This window comes from Stegastes partitus, unplaced genomic scaffold, assembly GCF_000690725.1.
Source record: "Stegastes partitus isolate 25-593 unplaced genomic scaffold, Stegastes_partitus-1.0.2 Scaffold80, whole genome shotgun sequence".
NCBI classification, from domain to species: domain Eukaryota; kingdom Metazoa; phylum Chordata; class Actinopteri; family Pomacentridae; genus Stegastes; species Stegastes partitus.
The window spans coordinates 489,889-512,638 of record NW_007577811.1 but is presented as its reverse complement, the minus strand read 5'-3'; the positions used below and the strand labels follow the sequence as shown (position 1 = coordinate 512,638).

The following is a 22,750-nucleotide window of genomic DNA, read 5'->3' as shown; positions in this document are numbered from 1 at the left end:
GCGTCACTGAGGTTCCGCCAGTCCCACCACACTGGTCCTGCATCCTGGCCATCCCCAGGCGGGTCGACACCGCCCCTGAGCAAGTTCCTGTTCCTGTTCTCGAGCGGGTCAACGCTGCCTCTGATCCTGTTTCCGAGCGGGTCGACGCCATCTCTACCGGCTCAGGGCGTTGTGTCTCAGGGGTGTCCCTCTCGTCCGTCGGAGTAGGAGTAGTAGGAGTAGTAGGAGTAGGATTTCCCCCCTCTCACGAGCACCTGCACGAGAGAACCCTCCACGAGCACTGGCATGGGAAATCCCCACACGAGCATGGGCACGAAGAATCGTTACATGAGCACCTCCCGGATTGCCTTAATAAGCCTGTTTTTTCCCGTTTAACCCAGTCTACTATTTCGTTTGGGTCCCACCGCATGCCGAGCGGCTCTCAGCCGTCACATTCCCATTGGGGGGGAAAAAAAATCTATTGCATATGACTAAAAACAACAAAAGGCTTGTTACCAAGTTTTCCACAGTACATTCTCAGAACTGATGACGACTTTGAGTAAAATTATTAAACATATCCGAAAAAACACGCTAAAAATATATATCAAAGAAATTGCAGACATCGCAAAGGGTATGTCAACAGGCATGTGAGATGCTGAGGTAGTCAGTAAATCACTGTTGCCTATTCTTGTCTCACAGGTCTAATGTGTTTTTAGTTTGACTTTGTAGAACTTCTTTAGTGCAGGGTTTCCCATCACCTGCAAATGTGCAATTACAGTTGGTCAAGGCATGAGGTGAGGAACAGAAGTAAGGTCATTCAGTTTTACATCCAGGCTGTATGGTTGTATATGAGTGGGAGGGTCTCTTTAAGAGTGAGACTAAACATATGAGTCTAGGTGTCAATGTGGACACAGACCTGCTCTCCAGCTTGGGACTCTCCAATGATGAAGCGGTCGCCTGGGCCATCAGCCGCTAAAATAAATGAAAGATTTAATGGCATTACACATGGGTGCAGCAGAAAATATGTGAAAGAGAGCGAGAGAGAAAAATGTCTTTGTTTAATTGAACATCTAAAAATCAGATGCAGTATTTAAACATTTCCTTACAGAAAAAACACGTAAATGTTACCACATGTTGCAACATAATGGGGCACATGTGAACCACTTTCCCACAAGGTATCCCCCTCTGTCCTGCAGCGGCCTGCAGCTGTAGCAGGTTGTGTGTGCTCTTTTCTTCTGCCTAAGCCATGGGTAGTGTTGCCTCAATGGTCAATGCTCAGGGTTACTGATCAGAAATTCATCAGAAAACTGTTGGAAAATACACATCTGTTCTGAGGGCCTGGTGCCTACTGAGACATAGATGTGCAGTTTTTAGAGATGTTAGTTTCTAGACTTTGGGTGTGGATGAAGCCAACAATATACAATATATACACTTTGCCTCATAGGCTCAAGAAAGTCCTAAGCTTATCGCCAGATGTTTCATAGTCACAAATGATACATAAGTCAGAAGTTCCTTCTCCATGGCATCAATAACAGACAAGGCTGTGGCCTTTATGTCTTGTGAGTATGATGCATTTTAAACAAGTATGCTGCAGGTGATCATGCCAAGAACTGCATGAACATCAATTTCAGTGGTCTGACATTTTTAGAATCATGCCCTCCTTTCTAAAGTGTATACAGACCAACCATTTCAATATTGCCAAATATCTGACTTAGGCAACTACAAAGATACTATACTACAGACCAAACACACAGACCAAAGAATGAGACTTCACAAGATACACAAATGCCCTTTAAACTTTAAAGTATTCTTTGACAAAATGTATTGAGTAAAACTTCTCTGATTTCATGGTTAAACATTTCGATGAATAAATGCTTTCCAACTAGTTATTTCAAAACTCTTTTCCTGTGGAATAATTTAAACTATCATTGACACTAAAAAAACAAAAGTTGCTGACCTAAAAAAATTGCTGTAACTGTTTTTTCAAGTCTTTGAACAACTGACTTTATGGAATTGTAAGGTTTTCATTATTCTCAACTCCCAGATGCATCCTGTACTAAAGACTTCATGTTTTATCTTTCCCTGCATTTCTCCTGACCTCTTAGGAAGTGCCTTTGCAGTTCTTGGCATGAACCCCCGTTGCATACTTGTTCAAAATGCATCACACTCACAAGACATAAAGGCCACAGCCTCGTCTATTACTGATACCATGAAGAAGGAACTTCTGACTTATGTATCATTTGTGACTATGACATATCTGGCTATAAGCTTAGGACTTCTTTCATCCTATGAGGCAACGTGTATATATTGTATGTTGTTAGCTTCATCCACACCCAAAGTCTAGAAACTAACATCTCTAAAAACTGCACATCTATGTCTCAGTAGGCACCAGGCCCTCAGAACAGATGCATATTCTCCAGCGAGACCTGTGGTGTTCTGCTCCTCCTACTCCATCAGAAGAAGCTAACAGCAGATGTTACATACAGGAGTTTTTGAGTTGCCTGAAGCCAGCAAGCTGTCCCCTGCTCTCCAGGTTAACAGGTCCCTCAGTGCTCTCCAGTACTCCCAGCCATTGAATTACTGAGAAGAGAACTCAACCAACCTTACTCGGATTTCACCTGGGAACCCACTCTGATGAGTTATCACAGCACTAAGAACCGGTTGCTGGGAATAATTTACAGCAATGGCCAATGAAAAACAAGAAACAAAACGAAGTTGGCATGTAGGATAACCAAACTTCAAAAATACGAGTTGTAGGAGACCAAAGAACATATTCCAATGAGCTTTCCTTTATAAATGTAGGCATTACTTGATTTAACTGGATCTGCAAACTGCATTTATTTCAGAGTTAGCAATGGTTAACTCTGAAATAAATGTTGATGTTGACGATGCAATACTAAGATCATGACTGACATAATTAGTATAACATGTCAGGCATATTGTGGTATTTTTTAAACCAGTTGTCCTAGTTTAAATCAGTTTGGTGAAAAGATTAAGGTTTTTATTTGATCATTTATTTTATTGTATTCATGTTTTGACAAAACTTCTTCCTTCTAATCTAGTGTATCAATATCATATCTGTTTGTTTATCTGTTTGTCAATACAATGCAATTAATCAGCATTTTGAACAAGTGTCATGTCAGTTGTATGGACCATATCTCATTAGCGCGTGTTCTCTTTGCTTTAAACAGGTCACATGCAAGCCAGAGTCCATTTTGTCTTTTGGTTCTGTAACTATTACATCTGACAGAGTCTTTGTAGTCTTCATTTAATAAACACTTACTCACTCATAATCAAGGAAAGCTGGGATTTATGAACAGCTGGTGCAACCAGCTGCAAAGCCTCCAGTGCTCCATAACTGTGCCTCAAGATAAAATCACAGTAAAAAGATCGAAAAAGGACCAGTAATGGATTAAACATTGTCTTGTCTGCTTGAGTTGTTGGTAAAATGAACGCATTATATGAGCAGAACATTGGCTACAATACATATTGTTTCTAATGTGCAATTAACCTACATTGTATATTGGTATGTTTAAAATGTGCATCACTGGCTGATGCTCACACTGACCTGCATGATCAGGCTGCTCCCTTTGTTATTATGTACATGTCTCTAAGTCTACAATATTACTATACCTCCACTATTTTAGAGAGTATGTCTAGTAAAAGGATCTGAGATAGAAAAGAAGAATGAGAGAAGAGGAATTTATATTTTACATGATTTGTCGTAATTTATGGTACTCACCTCTGACAGCATAACCATCCTTGACAGAGGCAGGGAAGGGGGGCAGGTTGTCTTTGGCATAAACGTCCTGAGCCAGGACTCGACCCATCCCATCTGCGTGAGAAGGGGAGGAACATGTGTTTAAGGAAAAGAGGAACAGCTGGGTGAAAGGTGGTGGAGGTAGAGAGCCACTGCTAGAGAGAGAAAGAAAGACAGAGGCAGAGAGGGTGAGGCAGTTCATCTGATTCAGATGAAGATACACAGAGACATATGTGTCAGAGGTGTGTATATGTGTGTGCATTTTAAAGAGAGACAGAGTATGACACCATGCATCAGGATCTCTCTGTATGACTCATCACCTGACCAGCATGCATGAACACACATTCTGCCCTTCTCTTTTTCATTTACTGATTCACTTATCGAAAATGGGAGCTTGCCAGTGTCTCTGTTTAACTTTCTTAACCACTTCCACTGACCAGATAACTTCAAAACCTTTGTGGAGGATGAAAAGACACTCTTCACTGAGACAATGGCTCACAGACAGAAAGACAGAAAAGGTCAGAGGGAGGGTGGGTGGAGGAAAAAAAAATGGTGGCACTAAAATACCTTAAGTTTCTGTGTGACTATAGCATTTTTCTGAGACATTTGGTATCAATATGAAGATCTAAGCTTCAACAGCAATAGGCTGAAGGGAAAAAGTAATGCAGATACACTCATAATGCATGTCAGTCGCAGACACACACGCTCATGTCCAGCCCTTACACTGTTTTTAGGTCAGCAGCATTTCATTTGAGATATTCTGGTGTATTTCCACAACTGCTTCTTCTTTCAAGCTGCCATTTACGTAGCTACTTAAAACCATACGCTAAAGCTGAACTGTGAGCAAAAATAGAATAGAGGTGATGTCTTGTTACAGCACTGAAGTGTGAGTCTGACAAGAAGCTTTCAAAACATCTGTTGTAATACGTCCAAATTTTAAAATAGTTACACGACGGTGATTTAAGGAGAGGACACAGTGACCTCACTCCCCCAAACAATGCTATTAAACGATCGGAAAAAAAAAATGTAGATAGAAAGAACTGTCAGGTTTTTTGGGAAAAGACACATGCTCATTTTAAATTTTTTTGATTAATTAATTTTTTAAAAACTTAATCATGGATTAGAAGGTTTTCTCTCATCCTCTCTTAGACGCACAGTCCAGTAGATATGAAGCTACAGAAAGAAGCTAAGTGGAAACAGTGGGACAAACAACATACAGATTTACATAGTATTTTGTAAAGATGAAACAAACCAAATAGAAGTTAACAGTAAGCTTTTACAGGTGTTTATAGAAGGATGATCTCACTTTTGGGTACAGCCAGGATATCTGTGTCCCCTTGTTTCCAGGCTTTGTCCAAGCTATATTGCTGATGTTTGTGGCTTCATATTTAGGGTTTAAACAGGACACAGGTATAGTACATATAATTTATACACATTTATTAGTGAGACAGAGAGTCAGCACGTCAAATTATTCCTTAAAAGTGTTTTATCAATTAGGTATTCATCTAAGTATTTAACTGTTATGAACTTAATAGGAATACAAGTGTTTACCCACAATGAGGAAAGATGACATTTTGGAAAAAATAGTGATGCAATTCAGTGTTCAGGAATATGTGTTATTCACCATTATGACAATATAATGACAGACATTTCCTACACATATACAAAAACACAGCATATACACCCATCATCAAACTATGACACTGTGCACTTGACACAAACACACCCACTGAACACGTGTGCAGACTGCTCTACATCCACCAAGGGAGCTGCTCCAGCTGTTGTCTGTCAAAATATTTCATCTCTTAAATCCCCTCTTCCTCTCTTGCTTACCCCACTGCCCTCCTCCCAGTTGTACTCTTTTGAATCCTGCACCTCAGTAACCTCTTTAAAAACATGAAACATCACTTTACACCAGTAAAAAAAGAATGTTCCTTCTACCATGATTGATCTAGAAGCTATGTGCGCTGTAGGCCATTATTGCCCCTACACCTCACTACACTGTTTTTAGATATACATTAAAGAGTGTGTTTTCTCCCCTCCGGCCCTCAGCTTGGCTTTGTGTCACCCTCCATGGGTGCTTAGACCACTCTGCCAGAAGAATGACAAGACCCTAAGTACTAAACCTACTTCACTTTGCAGACTTGCATCTGTGCATGTCTTTTTTGACATGCAAAGACACAATGCAAAATGCCATAAAATGTACACATTTTACAGTATCAGAATGATAATTATTATAAAACAAAAACGAACATGCATTCATGCACACATAAACATGTCACTACAGAGACTGAAAATCAATGTGAATGAACGGCAATAATTTTCTCTTTAACTTTTTGCACAAGCATAATTTTTTTTTCTACCACTTGGGCAGATATAAGCTGTAAAGATGATACTGAGATATTAACACATTTGATATTGATAATAATGACAATAACCTGAACTGGCTGGCTTGATGCACGTGTGAGCGTAACTCACCTGTGCATCGATATAGGTATATAGATAAAGGAATAAGGAAGTCAACAATGTGGCAAACAGAGCTCTCCCTCTGTCTTTTCTCCCAAAGATTAAAGCACAATAAAGAATGTAAAAGACCTGGTGTTAGATCCAATTTGCGATTTTTATCATAGGAACAATAACTGCATTGAGCAAGCAGACCGCAGGTCTTTAGTTCTAGAAAAACAGTAATGAGTGTTTGCAAAAATGTATTGAAATGCATGAACATTTCTGTGCTGTAAGAAGTGGGTGGTTCAAGCAGTACACATGAATTGTTAGGAAAGGTTTGATATGCGTGTGGCCAAGTAGTCGAGATAATTTGTGTTGGTGTCACTAACGTAGTTACCTGTCGGCAGAGACTGCAATTAAGTGAGGTCTCCAGTTGTGGACACACAGTATTTAAATATCACCATATGAACTTAACATGCACGGTGCTACATTGAAAGGCATGACAGATCAATCTCCCTGCATCTATAGGAGCTGGTGTCTGCAGACGTGATGGAAAGGTAAACTGTAAATGTCAAGGGGAAAGACTAACAAACTGAGAACACCTGTAGACAGCTTGCTACACCTACAAGACCATACAATTTTAAAGGGAACCAAACATCTGTTCTTCTTTTTACCTCTGTAGTTGATGATCTCAGTGCCCAGGACGGCAGTCATCTCTAGCACAGTGATGAAGGCCTTGTCCATTGAGGTGAGGGGGAAAGGGGACATACGGTGCCTCCGAGCCACCTTGGTGATGTCCACTGCACTGTGACCTGAGTAGATATTCATTACATACACTGTCATGAAACAGGTGCCACAAAAACAAACCATATTCAGAAAAAAGACACAATGTGTACAGTATACTTAAAGTAGACAAGGTACACTATATATATGTAGTAGCTGTGTTTGTCAGTCATTAATAGCTTTCTGCATTGTAAACATTTTGGAATACCTGACCAGTCTTGTAATTGTCAGGCAGATATTGACATTTGAGGGGTTAAAATAACATTAATTTACCACAAACTGGCAGATTATCAAATTTCATGTAAACAAATAATATCTTTTATGGATTTTATACAGATCATATGAAATTGTAGCTTGCACTAAATTTCCAGTAAACTAATATCAGACAATTTATCTAATAGTTTCCTTTATGATGAGCAGTAAATTCAAATGTGTCTATACATTATCATTGTTTTTGCTTTCACTAGCATGTCGTGCATCCTATTTTTGCTGTATTGGAAAGGAATTGCATTAATACAGTTGTTACTGTGATAAAAGTGGTATGGACACCATATTTTTTATTAGCTGTTTTTTATGGCACTCAGTAGTGTTTAAATTTTACATGTAGAATTTGGACAGTCAATCAAATAGATGCACATAAATAATGACCACAAGGTATCAAAAAGGGATTGTTTTCAGAGGTTTTGCCTTAAAATTTAAGTCTGGTTGAACCAGTTCCACCTGATATTGTGTTTGATAAACAAAGATACAAAGATAAATCACGTAACAAACCATTGGTGCTAGGAGATTGGGCTGTCCACTTACCCTTTTAAGCATTTTAATTCTATATTTAGACACTCTGAAAGCTGAGAAGAAGACTGAAAGAGGTAGAGGGAGAGGAAAGACAACTCTGCTGGGATTCAATCCCAAGACAGCAGGCATCTTTGTGGCTCCAAAGGCAGGGAACTGAACCACTTAACTATCTCTAGAGACAAAAACTATATTTTAAGATTTTTCTTTTGGCCCAACAGGAATGAAAAAACTTTGGGAAAACCTACTGAGAAACTTAATCTGATCTGAGCCCACTGGGTTTGCAGCTGTAGCAGTAAAGGTCAGATTTCATATGATATGCACATAAAATGTACAAATGTAAAACAGAATTATATAAATAAACACATATTTTCTAGTGTGTCTTCACACGAATATAAGACAACTGGATTAACATGATTTATTTTTTGTGCATCTAGGTTTATATGTGCAATAACAGCATTTAAATGCCATGAGGAGGGATTGGCAATAAATAGCTGTTTGTTTGTGGAAGCTGTAGAGCGCAGCTGCATGATAGAGGTGCCTGATAGCAGCCATGTTGATCTAATAATACCTCTCTAATAATTCCAAACGTAAAAGGAACAAAGCAAGGTGTAACTAATGTGTAATCTGTTCTCTCTTTCCTCTCTCTTTATCTCCCTCTGCCTCTCTTTCCATCTGCCTCTTTGCCTTACAGCAAAGAATAGGCGCTGTGCTTTGATTTCCCTTGACCTAATTTTTCCCCTTTAAACATACACTTGCACTTCCACAGCATATTCTGATGCCTAACATGAGGCTTAACAACCTCCAGCAAAACATCACATACACAGAGCAACATGCAAACAGAACACAGCAGCCACACACAGCCTCACACATAAATTATGCTCACATTATCACACCACATGCACATTTAGAATCTATTTATGTATTCGAGAGCACACATTCAAATACAACACATAGGAAAGAGACTGGTCTTCTGAATAGGAAAGGTACTACACTACTTACTTGATCTTAGGATATTTTCTTTGCTGCTGCATCGCGACTGCACCTAGAGATGGAGAGAGTGATTGGGAGAGAAAGACAAAGGGCAAAAGGAAAGAGAAGGACAGCAGAGGTGGTAGTAGTTTCAGATAAACCACACTGCTCTTTTCACATGCTTCAAATGACCAGCTATTTAACAGCAGTCAGAAACATTGACAAGAGCTGTGTCACGCTACACTGTGCACTTTGTCCTGCTGTTAAGAGATGGCTACATCTCCTTGCATTAACATTATGATCACTCAATGCACGCTACATCATCATATCACAGGTGACAGTCACACTGATAATTGGATATGTCACACTACTATTAGACTGGAGCACTAAAAGGAATACATGGACAAAGGCAACAACAGTGACAATATTGTAACACAAGGTCCTAACAGATGTATTAAATGTCCTATGGTGTAACATCAAATGTAGCGGAAATGTTGTGTTGAATATCAATAGTGACTGTTCAGGTGTGACGCAGAATGGTGAGATTTCTCTGAAAATTGCTGATGATGCATAGTAGCTTATCATATGTGACAAGGTGGGGAGGAGAGCAGAGTGGGTTCAAACTGGGCTGCGTTTCCCAAAAACAACTTGAGACTACAACTCTGTCTGCTGTCTGTGGTGAGAGAATGGAAAACACACTATTAAAAGCAATACATGTAATGTTTAGAACTAGTGTATTTTTGCAGAGTTAAGCAAAACTATGAAAACAGGAGTATCCAAGACAGAGACAATTAGCGGTGATCTCACATCATCATTTGTCAAAGTAATAACCACATTTCCCATCAACTTATTTCTTCGTGTCAGAGTAGAGAACTTCTTGTGCCTTGGTTGCTGAACATGCTGAAAGAAGTTTAACCGTGGCCATGTCATATTTGCTGTGTCCCAGTTCCATACAACATGTTTTAATATGTGAAACATTCATTGTCATTTTATGTTGTTGCATTAGTGTACAAGAAATCAAGGTACAGTGGTAGAGCTGGGACACATAATACCTGGTTCAAGTGATCTTTGTTGTAACTGTGTTCCCTATCTCCATTGTTACCTGTCAACTCTATACTTTAATTATGTAATAAAGACACTAAAAATAATCCAAAACACGTTAATATTGTAGCATAAGAGAAATCAATGAAGGCTAACACTTTGTGCTATAGGACGTGACGTGACATGATGCTGCTACACATCAGACACACTGTGACAGCACTGTCAATAAAACTTTACAATAAGAAAGCAAAATGTTTTTAAGATTTAATACATTCTTTTCATTTTCCAGTGTTCTCTTTTCACTCCACTCTCATGTGTACAGCCAGTTGTGAGCCCCTCATTAATTCTTTTGTGCACAGGCAGTGGTGTCCAACAACAGCACTCTAAAAAATTAGCAAGAGTTAGCATGCATATTAACTATATCAGTATATTCAACGTTGTTATTTTTCTGGTGTAGACACAAGGCATGCTTAAAACTTGCTAAGAATTAATATGCAGTGTGGAAATAAGATGCAACTCCAGTCTCAGTTTTAGCCTTGACTGAAAGATCAGCACCTTCATTCTGTTTTATATTGCAAAACAGAACGAAACTGATTTTCCGGCAGCAGCTTTTAAATGAAATCTAACTGTGCACATACTTCAGTGGAGGAGGTTAGCAGTAAATGAAAGTGAGAGTAAAAAGGGGCTATACAGCGGGTGCAACTCCTGAATTATGGACTCATCAGTGGTCAAACCTCTTGCCTCATCATATTGCTGTCATGGTATTTATGTAAAAGAAACAAAGCATTGACGTGTTGATTTTAAAATGCTGCACTATATGTTTAAAACTCCTTGTAAGCAAGATGTTGTTTTACAGTATGAACATGCTTTTGGGAAGCTCAGCCTTAAGGAATGATTAATAAGAAAGGGAATTACAGGATGTTGTTCATTAGTTTGCAGGTTTGGCACAAAATTTGAGAATAATTGTTCCCTATACACCTGCACAAATAAATGCCCAGTTGGATAAACTGAGTGCAAGAAAAGGTGTAGATTTTGCCAAAACGGATTATCAGCTGGGCACAGTTTTCATATATTTTGGATAGAGCTCTCCATTTGTTTTCTTTCCCGCTTGCTAGTCTGTCTATCTGTTGTAGTATTCAAATGTGTCAGTTGAAAAAACTGATTGCCTAGTCAGCTATTGTCTGTCTACTCTAACTTGTCTTTCATTTTCTCTGAGCTGTGAAAGTCCTCCATTCCTTTGTTGCAATTGCTGCATGTCAGTAACCTCTGTGACCTGTGTTCATATAGGTTATGTGCAGCGTGTGGTGTATGGAGAACCAAAACACCCATGGTGAAGGTGAAGGTCTCTCTACTCACCTACCCACCCACCCCTTTCTCTCTCCTCCCGTCCCTCACTCCCTAAGCTAATACTGCGACACCACTGGTCACCAAACAGCCAAGGTGAGAGGGTGGGAAATGGGAGGTGGGGAAGGGTGGGTGGGATGGTGGAGGAGGAGGAGGGATAGAGAGGCAGAAATATAGAAAAAGACAGGTAGGAAGGCAGAAATCTAGGGGGTGGAAGGATGAGGATCAGCATGACGTGGTCCCGCAGCCCGGAAAGAAAGAAACAAAAACAGAAAGCACAGACTAGACAGACTTCACTAAACTACAGAGCCGAGACATAGCAGAAAAGAGGTAAAACAGGAAGAAAAGAACAGAAACAATAAAGACCATTTGAGCGGCCTGACGGCATCTACGTAATAAACATCCAGCACACCAGACATAACTACTGAAAGCAGAGCATGTTCACTGGAGAGACAGAAGCTGAGATAGACAGGCAGATGGAGGAAGAGAAAAAGAAATAGAGAAAGAAAGTGAACAACAAAAGATAGAAAAGTGTGTGTGGGAGACAGAGTAAGGAAGAATCCTAACAGACCCGACAGAGAAATAGCGAGACAAAGAGTGACGAGAGTGAACAACAGACAGATTGAGAACAAGAAACAGACCAGCGACAACAGACAGGTAGAACGACGTACAGAGAAAAAAGAGTGTGAGAGCTACAGAGATAGCTAGGCAAGCGAGGAGAGGGGGAAGACACAGAGCGGGGCATTTGTTTTGCGCGCTCCTCGGAGGAGGGTGAGGGAAGGGCAAAGGGAAGGGGGCGGGATAGTTACTCGAGAGCTGAAGGTCCTCCTGCGATCATCTTTAAGCCCCTCCAACCTACACTGGAGCTAGTGGAGATAAAGCATCGAATCACAGGCATCAGTGCATCTGTCCCATCAACCACAACACCACAGACAAACGGACAAGACAGACAGACGGACGGAAGGACAAACAGACAGACAGGCATCCACTATGACAAGCCCTAGCTTGCAGGAGCAGGTAGAGAAGCAGCAAGGAGAGGTTTTAGAAGAAGAGAAGAGAGACAAAAAGAAATTGGACTTTCAGGTGGCAGAAAGCAGGGCCATACAGAAGGTCCTCAGGCACAAGTGATGTTAAAGTGCTAACAACATTTTGACTTTTACTACTCGACTTCTCAAAAATATTCCTATTGCAGACGTTAATGTCTGGGCTCTTTTGACTTGGAAGATTGTTACAGTGGTATGGACTTTAACAGACCCTGATTAATGACTGAAGACTCCTCCATCTTCTGTTATAGTCATGTACGTAAAATGATGGAAAGTTATAGACATATATTAAACTGAAATGGCTTAAATTTCAAATACAAAAAGCTACACATGACCTTGATTACAGTTTGAGGTACCCCAATATCAGACATAAGCTATCTTTACAGATCATTGCTTTTTGGCTATAGAGGATTTTTCTCTCTTTGGCAACTGGGGCAATTTGTGTGCATTTGATGTGATCACAATCTTCTTGATTTGAGGGCTAACAGTGATAAAGTAATGGCCAGTTACTGGGCTGAATAGACAAGGATAGAATCCAGACAAGGATCAGAAATATGAGAGCTGAGGACAAGAAGCTTAAACTTAAATACTCTCATCATACTTATAGTATGTTTATAGTCACTTCCCATGGTAACGCTACTGAATTAGTCAAATTTTTAATTGAGCCAGACCTGCATGCAATCTCAGAACATTATCTCTTTTTCCAGCTTTGTTGTTCTTTACATGCAGTGGACCTCCATGATAGCACTAGCTGTTGTATTTGTGCCACAACTGCACAGCCCTCATATAGACACAGAGAATGAGAGGCATGATTTAAAGAAAGACAAAAGTAGGGATTAAGAGAGCTAAGTGCAGCTACAGCAAGACACAGAATAATCTTGCAGACACTGAAAAGCACATATGAACACTAACAATCAACAGCTTAGACATTTTTGTACAAAGTGTACCTTGCTAAAACACTAAAGAGGGCATCTACTTTTTTTTAATAGAATGATATGAGCAAAGCAGAGCAATTACATCAGAGTCTCACTACCAAGCAGGTCTCTTTAAACACAAACCACAAAATTCACAATTTCTGCTTTCTAATCCAGTTTCACATAAACTAGGACACAGCTAAAAAATCTTGATGCAATGTAGCTATGACACTAACACTGACACAGGTGGAAAACAAGACCTCAGTATGACAAAAAGTAGCTCAATAGAAAAGATCATACCATCAGAGAGCCATGGGGATAGACAGTATACATATGGAGATGAACACAGTGAAAAAGCTACAGGGGATGTGTTAGGAAGTGAGGAGAACATGTGAAGAATGAGTGCAAAGCAGATTGGGATGTTTAGGACATTTAGAGGGGGAAAGGTAAAAAAAAAGCAGACTGGCAAACATTCTCACACTAATTTCTAATCTAGACTTCCCTGCAATCCCCCATTACTGGCGAGAGACCAACCAAGTGAGAGAGGAGAATGGGCTTGTATGAGGGATGCTAATGTTAACAGCCACACATCATACACACAAGCACAAAGACAACAGTTAGGAAACTCTCGTAGTAAGCATACCAACATGAAATAAAGCAGAAATAACGACAATGAAAACCAGTATTGGCATATCTGTGTGAGTGTGTGCATTTGCGGATTTGGGCCTGACAACACTTAAGCCCTTCACTAACAGCACGTGGCAGAATGCTGGGAATGCACACACACACAAAAATGAAAAAACAGTGGCTTTCATGTCAGAAACACTAATCATTCCACATGCCAACCCTGTTGTCACCGCAGACACAACCTGGCAAATGGTTGTCATTGAGATCTGCCTCAATGATCATCAGGCTGGAGAGTTGGTGGCAGCAGTGTGTACGGACACAGAATAGCAAGTGTGGCCAGGCCAGCGAGAGCATGGGGCCCAAAGCCTTTGAGCCACCCACGAAAATCGATAGGGCCAATAACTAGCCGGCTGAGGAGATGCTCCAGGAAATGATGAGATGCAACTGCTGCAGTGCTGAGCTCAGCACAAAACAAGGAGCTGTCTGACAAATTATGCAAAAAGGGGAAGATTTATACATCTGCTGTGAGAAGGAGAAGGCTGTGACAGGGCAGGCTCGTTTTAACCAGTCTCAATTGCCTCACCCCTTGGTGACAGAGTGAGAGAGGGAGAGGGTTGGAGCAGAGGACAAAATGCTGGCATAACAGCGACAGAGCAGTAGAGGGCAGGGCAAAAAGCTGCTGTGGCAATCCAGAGCCTTGTCCTCCTAACTGGAGAGAGGAGGCAAGAACATAGGGGGGCTGATTCTTGAGTACTTATGGCTTCTTTTGGACATGTCAGTTGCTGCCCCATTACTCCTCTGTGAATCCAGCACAACGTACCCATATCCAAATCAGGTACATAAAACACAAATACGCTCACATCTATTGCAGAAACAAAACATCATCCAGGCACTGATACACAAATAACACCTGACGAATGACCAGATGTGTGATGAATGAAAGAGAATGAGTGCTGGTGGAGATCTTGAGATAGAGGCAATGAAGAGGAATGCTGCTGACCACTCAAAGTAGCGATACACAGGATAACTTCTAGAGCAACTCTGATGGAAAACAATGTACAAATTTACTTGACTCTTGATAATGATTAACTTTTTTTTGCCCCCTATGTTGTCTTGTGTCAGCACAGGACTTTTAAAGCTAGCCCTAAATGGCTCACGCAATGGACATGTCCCCTGTAGAATATCTGCTGAATGTTTAAGTGTTGTATGTGTGTTTCTGTTCATAAAACCCCATAAAGAACCCTTTTACGCCTGGTATCAACATGCGATCTGTATCCACATAAGTTATCTAGTTAATAAAATCAGATCACTCACCTTACATTTATAGGTGGTATTAATAAACATTCTAATTATCTCACTTTTGCCCAGATTGTGATCAGATCTTGATATGCAAATTACTTAGGAAGAGATGGCAGGCCCAAATATAGTGATACTCAAGCCATGGAAAGTCATGGTGTTTTATGAGCACTAACTCTGCATTCCAGATACTGCATACTTTTTCTTTTTCCTTTCAGCACATAATACAGTGGTCCTTACAAGTATGGTCATAAACACAAGCTTACATATGCTTATGAAGACCATGTATATCATGGCAGTAATTAGTTTCCAATGAGTTCTGTAATGCTTAGTTTCCTATGATGAATGATTGAAACAAACAAAAAACTAAGACAACTAAAAACTATTATGCATTTTTTCCTTTCATAAATACTACAAAATCTACTGGGTAAAAAATATACATATAGCAATGCAAATATTTGGTTAAATGTTCTTTGGCCATTTGACAGAATTAGTGTAATTCCTGTACATTTTGTGACTTTCAGTCCACAGGTTTGTGATGGGTATGAAATAAGTACTTTGGGGAGGCCCGTCGAAAATCTTAATTCCAGCCTGATTTAGCCATTTTTTATTTATTTATGTTTTAAGTGTGTTTGGTTTCATTGTCTTGTTTGAACACCCAACTGTGTCCAAGATCCAACATTCTGGCTAATGATTTTAGGTTTTCCTGAAGAATGTGAAGGAAATCCTCCCTTTTCAGTATTTAATTTACTTTTGGTAAAGCACCAGTTCCACTGGCACCAAAACAACCCCAGAGCATAATACAACCACTACCATGCTTGATGGTAGGCTTGATGTTCTTGGGGTAAAGGCCTCAGCTTCTCTCTTCCAAAAACTTATTTCTGTACATTGAGGCCAAATAGCTCATTTTTTGTTTCTTCCGACCACACAACATACCTCCAAAAGGCCTTTTCTTTATTCATGTGATCAGCAGCAAACTTTAATTGAGCTTTGAAGTGCTGCTTCAAGAGAAAGCGCTTCTTTCTTGCATAGTAGCCTCTAAAACCCTGGTGATGTAAAATATGCTTGACTGTGGACAGTGACACATGTTTCAGCAGCTTCTAATTCATTGCGCACCTGCTTTTTGTTGATGGTTGACTCTTGACCATCCTGACCAATTGTCTCTTAGCAGCAGGTGATAGCTTGTGACTTCTTTCTGATCATGGCAGCGACCCAACTGTACCTACACTTCATACTTACAAACAGTTGTGTGCACAACTGATTCTGGGATCTGAATCATCTTTGAAATGGCTCCAAATGACTTTTCTGATTTGTTCAAGTCAGTTATTTGCTTCTTCAGATTTGTACTCAGCTCATCAGACTATCCCATTGTCGTGTTTGTGGCTGAGTCTAATGAGTGTATTAAATGGGCCCTATTTAAATTTGCTCAGAGGAGTCGGCAGCTGTAGTTATTTGTAATCACTCACAAGAGGGTAAAAGGCCATGGCTGTGTCCGAAATCACTCATAAGTTACCTGTGTTCATTTTGTAGTGCTATCCGAATGTTAAGCTACAAATGTTAGACCCTATATAGTGCACTCAAAATATCCCACAATGCACCGTGAAAAGTAGTGTACAGCTGACGGTCAGTAACCCAGCAATACCATCATGCATTGCATGAAAGGAAATGCAAATTAGACGAACGGTAGCACGAAAACTTGTCATTAAAATGTAAGTAATATCCCGTTTATGTTTTGCTGACCTGGTTCTTAGCTATGCAATAAACTGTGATGTGTTTGTACTATGCTGCTACAGCACAAATCACGGCTTGTGAGCGACATAATTAATAGCTTAAGTAGTGTCCAAAATGTTACTTTGCCGAGGTGCTCCCTATATAGTAAACTGCATAGTTCACTATATATTGGTCCCTATATAGTTAGTAGGGAGTAGGGACTGAGTAGATGATTTCGGACACAGCCCATGTCTCTAAGAAAACTTGAATAATACAGCTTTCTACATCACCAAAACTGATAATTCAATTTTGTGAATGTACATTTTTTATCCAGCAATTTATTCATATTTCCAAATGAAATAATACATTTATAAAAGAACATAAATGAATAATTATTTTTGTGAAAAAAAACACGTGATTCAATCATTCAATCACAGAAAATTGAGAGTTATAGGAACCATTGGAAGGTAACTACTCCCATGATATGTATGGTCCTTACAAGTGTATGTACTGCTGCATATAGTATGCATACATTGGGGACATACGACTTTGTCATGATAATGTGCCTTCAGCTCTGACTGTCTAACTCATATGTCCGTTGTAGTCTGCAGTATGAAATGAGCTGTGAGTGCACTCTAGGCACTCATGTGTGACACTTAAGAAAGAGACCTTGACGTAATGGTTGGTCTGTAGACCTTTGTGGGCTGGTTTGAGATAGCAGGAAGAAGCTGAGTTATGTGACCTTGCAGAGTTGTTTCTGAATAACAGATTCAAACTGAACAATTAGCATTTACATCTGACTGAGATTTGAACACATTGTGAGCCGAACCTATTTTTATTTTACCTTACCTATGTTATTTTATTTCTGTAATCCAGAGAAAATGTTGGTATGTTCATACCAAGTGTAAAACGGGTCTGAGCTTTTGCAAAAACTACACTTACAATGTTACCTCACTTTGATTTCTCTGTGACATTGTCTTTTTACTGCTATCATTTACAACAGCTTAACATAAGCTGCCATATACTGTGTATTTTGTGATTGTTGCTCTTGAAGTATCAGTATAGACAATCAAATAAAATAAAACCAGGTTTGCTAACCTGCTCAAGTTTTACAAGTACATGTGATGACAAAGTATAATCCAGTGTGATCTGAACTGTTACACTCTCAGTGTGCCTCTCTCTCGAGCTGCCTCCCTGCCTGTGTAAGTGAGTGCTGGTGCATGTCACTAGTGGGTTTAGGTGCTATGTGGAATGAGAGTGGCCTGCATGCCGGTAAGAAGTTACTGGAAGGTTAGCGAGTTTACCTGGTCCAAGGTAGAGTACCTTGACTTGAGCGTGATGACCTCATCCAGGTGAGCCCTGAACTCTCTCCGTGAGGCCTGGGGGAAGCCACAGGATAGTCACTCACCTTCATACCACACACACACACACACACACACACACTCACACACACACACCCGCACTCACACATGTACAGGCAACAGACATGCACACCCATACTGACCAATACAACATATCAGTTAGTGGTGTTTTAAAAGAAGGACCATTGGACACACAGTCTGCTCAGTTTGCACTGAAACTCACCAAACAAACACCCACACATTCCAGAACTAAGCCACTACTAACCTGGTAAACATTAGATCAAAGAAATTTTTAAAGTAAAAGAATATCTTAAACAATTCACTATAAAACACTAGAAACCAAAAACACAACAGGACCGAAGATAGGTGAAGAATAGAACCAATTCAGTGGATTTGAAAACACTTCCAGTAGAGCACTGATCAAGTAATCACATATTCAACTTAAATCACTGTGTGTTAAGATGAGAAGTGAAGCCAAGTGAGTGCTTGACCCCTGGCCCTACCCAAGGTCTCTCTCTGGCAACACGTGACCAACTGGGATGGAAAGGACAGAAGTAAAACTAACCCAGGCACAGTAGCTAATCTAATTGAAATGGGACATGTAACTTATCTTATGAGAAGAACAGTAATGAGAATATGATTAAAGGACAGGGGATGAAACTTGGATTTTTTGGGATTTTCACCAAAAAATGTATTTTTCAAACTATAAATATAAGTATTTATATTAAAATCAGCAACAAATAAAAATAGCAACATAATTAAAAGTACATCATATATATTCAAGCTGAGACAAAGACATGACCAAGTATTTAGAACTACAAGTTCTAACATTAACATTTTAAAATATTATCCTAAATTATCTGGACCTGGGCAGGCTTGCATAATAAACATTGCATACATTTTAAAATTATTTCAAGCATACAGTATATTTGGCATTTTTGTTCGACAAATTCCTGCTATTTACAGCAGACGTACATGTCTGTTCCAATATGTGTCCTGATTTTAAAATTGGCTGCCAAGCAGAAGTATTGTTGAGGCTCTGAATGAAAAGTAATGGTATAGTTATCTATTTGCACAGATCTTTTGATGAACTAGAATAAAAATGCAAAAAAGTTATCTCAAAGCACAAGTGCTAAAAATAATTATACAATGATTATTACCTTAAACAACCTTAAATATTGTACTTTTAGGTCCACGTTCAAACTTTGTGGCTTGATTGCCGTGCTGCTAACCAGTGGTTCTGGTGTCACACTGGATAAGTGTCAGCACAATTCCACGCCCTTGCACTGAGGTCTTGTCTTTATCACTCGCAGATCAGAGTCATTGGGCCATGACCAGAGTAACAAGCAAGGGAGAGCGGCTGCAAAGGCTTACAGGCTTATATTTACATGGCCTTTTCTCTTTCACAAGCTGATTTATGTGTGTCAGTGTGGCCCTTTAAGAGGAACTGAGGTGTGAGCACAGATGGAGAGAAACACACTTTGTTTGTGCAAGCAATATCATGTTCATTCAAATACATAATTCAAGCATTTTTCAACTTCAGTTTTGAGGTTGAAACACAGTCGAGGAATATGCCAAGTGATGGAGGTTTGTTTATTTGGAGGATGTGTGAGTACGGAAACAAGGCAAGGGTTAGATACACTATGTGTACCAGAATGAGACAACATTTTATTACAAGACAAAATCAGAATAAAATCATAACAAGACCACATCCACACAAAAAAAGAGAGGACTGAACCGAAAGAATTGTGGGCAGTGTTTTAAAAACACAGATAGACAGGAGGAGTGCAGCAGGCAGTACAGCACACAGGCAAGGAAAGGATAGAAGGTGTAGGCAGGAAGCAATCATGCCAGACAGGAAACTAGAGGTGCTGCTGGAGAAGGAGGGAGTAGAAACTGATGCCATGATGATGGCTGTAGTAGCATTAGAACACATGCAGGAGTACCTCAGCAATGCTTAGGGTGGATGAACAGGAGGGGAGCCGCGCCTGGTGCCGCGAGAGAGAGGAAGGGAGAAGAGAAGAGGTTTAACATTGCCAAAGCCAGGTTGAGCAGGGGACAGAGGCACACAGAGACTGACGGATGGAGTGGACAGCACCCTCTGTCTTTTAGGAGGACATCGGCATGACAGGTCTCTGTGTGGCTGTCTCACATGGGCCAAGGCAGCCAAGGGCATGGCGGACAGGACAGGATAGGACAGGACAGGCCAGGACAGCAGGTAGAAGTTGCATGGGAATTGATTTCCCACCAGGACAACAGGACAACAGGTTTCATAGGAAAAGTCACACATTTTGAACAATATAACACTTTTTTGTCACCAAAAATATTTAACTGTGCCAATGCTGTTTGCAGAATGTCAGTGCTTATGGTCAAGAAACTTGACTAAAGAGAAAAGACATGTCTCCTGGTTAAACCTATAGTACTTAGAGAAGTATGCATCAGTGATCTGAAGGACTGAGTGTAATGCAACAATGTTATCCCATTCTTGTGAATGTCCCAGTGTATAAGTACTTCTAGGATACCTAAATATCTGGGTGTGGTAAACATACTGTTCTACCACAACATTTAATCCACTGACAAATTAAGTGAATACTACGAAAAATAAAAAAAGAAAAGGCTATCCTGTTACAAAGCGCCTGTCAATGGTTGAGATGTATTAGAGAGCAAGTCGGTTCCTGAAGTTTTCTTACAGTTGTTATGTTGGAAGCAGAAAAATGGGCTAAATCGTGAATCATCTTAAGCAAAAGGTTTTGTGGGGGCGACTCTGGTATGCAGTAGTTAGGACCTACAAAAGTGGTCAAGGAAGGACAACTAACAAACAGGTGACAACATCATTAAAGCCCAAGGCTCACTGACAAGCATGGAGAGCAAAGGCTGGCCTGTGTGGCCTAATTTCACAGCAAAGCAATAGAAAGATGCCAGGAACACACAGCGCATTGTACTTTCCTGTGTAAGGAGCTGCAAAGCCACAGCCTAGTCAGAGTACCAATGTTGTTTCCTACAATGGCCAAATGAGCATGAGAACTACACCGTGGAACAATGGCTTGGTTTGAAGAATCATATATATTTTTTTTACATCATGTGGAAAGCCAAATGTGTGTGTGTATTATTTGTCTGGGAAAGAAATGGCAGCAGGATACACTATGTGAAGAAGACAAGGGGGCGTGATAACAAGCCAGTGTGATGCACTGCACAAAGTTCTGCTGGTAAACCTTGGGTCCTGCCTTCATTTATGTTATTTTGACATATACCACCCACCTTAACATTGTCGCAGACCACGTACGCCACAATATGGCAGTGGTATTCCCTGATGGCAGTGTCCCCCTTTAGTTTGATAATATTCTCTGCCTCACTGTAGAAAATAGTTCAGAAAAGGTTTGAGGAGCATAACAAAGAGTTCAAGGTGTTGATTGGCCCTCCAAACTCTAAAGAAGGATGCCTCCAACAAAGGGTATGTGATGACTTTCATTAACTCTTCCTAAGAGGCTAGAAGGAGGTTATATTTTAGTACTCCAAGAAAGTACCCATGCTATCTTAGAATGTTATGAACAAATAGCCATTAAATCAGATTTTAGGGGGAACATAAGGATAATTGTGTTTATCATCCACAGCCAGTATGCTGTTTCTGTGCTGGTGGGAAAGTCATTCACCATGTCCATGACAGCTGCTGCACAGCATTTTATTCATATGCTCGTTTGTCAAAACATCCAAAACAAAAACGACACATAAACACAGCATGTTGGCACAGGTTTGAACTGGTTTAAAAGTCTTCCAGCTCTGACATGTCACTGATCCATTTACAAATATTACATCTATTCCCCAAAATAATGGCTCGCATGAATGTCAAGTTTACTATGAATTATTAGGAAAGTCATTAGACCATTCCTGACCTTTCCTCATGAATCAGTAACATTTTAGATTAGAAAATAAATAGTCTTTGCAAAGCAGGGCTGCCAAGGAGATGAACATCCCATTCCTATTAATTGAAATGCTCTACATTCACAGCAGTTGTCCTCATCAGACTTGCTGCTTAGATAATGGACACCGGCAGGAAACAACAGGAGGTTACAAATTGAAACTCAGGAACGAACTACACAAGTTCTCCTAAATACTGCAGCAAGGTGGTACTTAAGGGGATGCTCAATTTACCAACACAGACTGAAGCATTCTGTCCTCTCTGCTTCCTCCTCAAACTGGAAGGATATTGTGTTTACATTTGTCATACAGAGCATTATTTTTTATACAGACTTCCTTCAAAATTTTAATTGATTTGTCCAGACTGTATGGCAGTGGTGTCTATTGCTCTCGGTCACAGTGAGTTTTGGGGGCAATCATGTATATTGCATAAGGGAAACAACTTTCTCTCAAAGCAACACACAGGCATTCGCTGTGTTTTGTAATACAAAATCAGGAAGAATACATTGACATGTGGCTATTGTGACTACTGTCATGTCAACTTTGCTGCTGTTTTTTCCATTTGTAAATAATGCCAGTAATAGGCAGCTATTTTAGCAGTTACTGGCTGGAAATATACCAACACACGCACGCACACCAGCATGACAAAAAGAACAGAACAGGCAACACACTGATAAATATCTGGTATAGATTACATATTTCTTGTATCCTGTGCTACTGAGTCAGTCTAATTAAAATACACATATTATTAGGACACTGCTGACTGACAGT

At 40.0% G+C, this 22,750-nt stretch overlaps 1 protein-coding gene across 1 annotated transcript in view; it reads right to left on the bottom strand.

Moving 5' to 3' along the window:
• The window catches only part of gphnb (gephyrin b), a 116,761-nt gene that overhangs the window by 6,365 nt on the left and 87,646 nt on the right, over window positions 1-22,750 (bottom strand). Inside the window, exons 9-12 of the mRNA XM_008276748.1 lie at window positions 8,759-8,801; window positions 6,859-6,996; window positions 3,722-3,814; window positions 896-951 (exon numbers count right to left, since the gene is read on the bottom strand). Coding sequence (XP_008274970.1) covers window positions 896-951; window positions 3,722-3,814; window positions 6,859-6,996; window positions 8,759-8,801 — 330 coding nt within the window. The remainder of the gene's footprint in view (window positions 1-895; window positions 952-3,721; window positions 3,815-6,858; window positions 6,997-8,758; window positions 8,802-22,750) is intronic.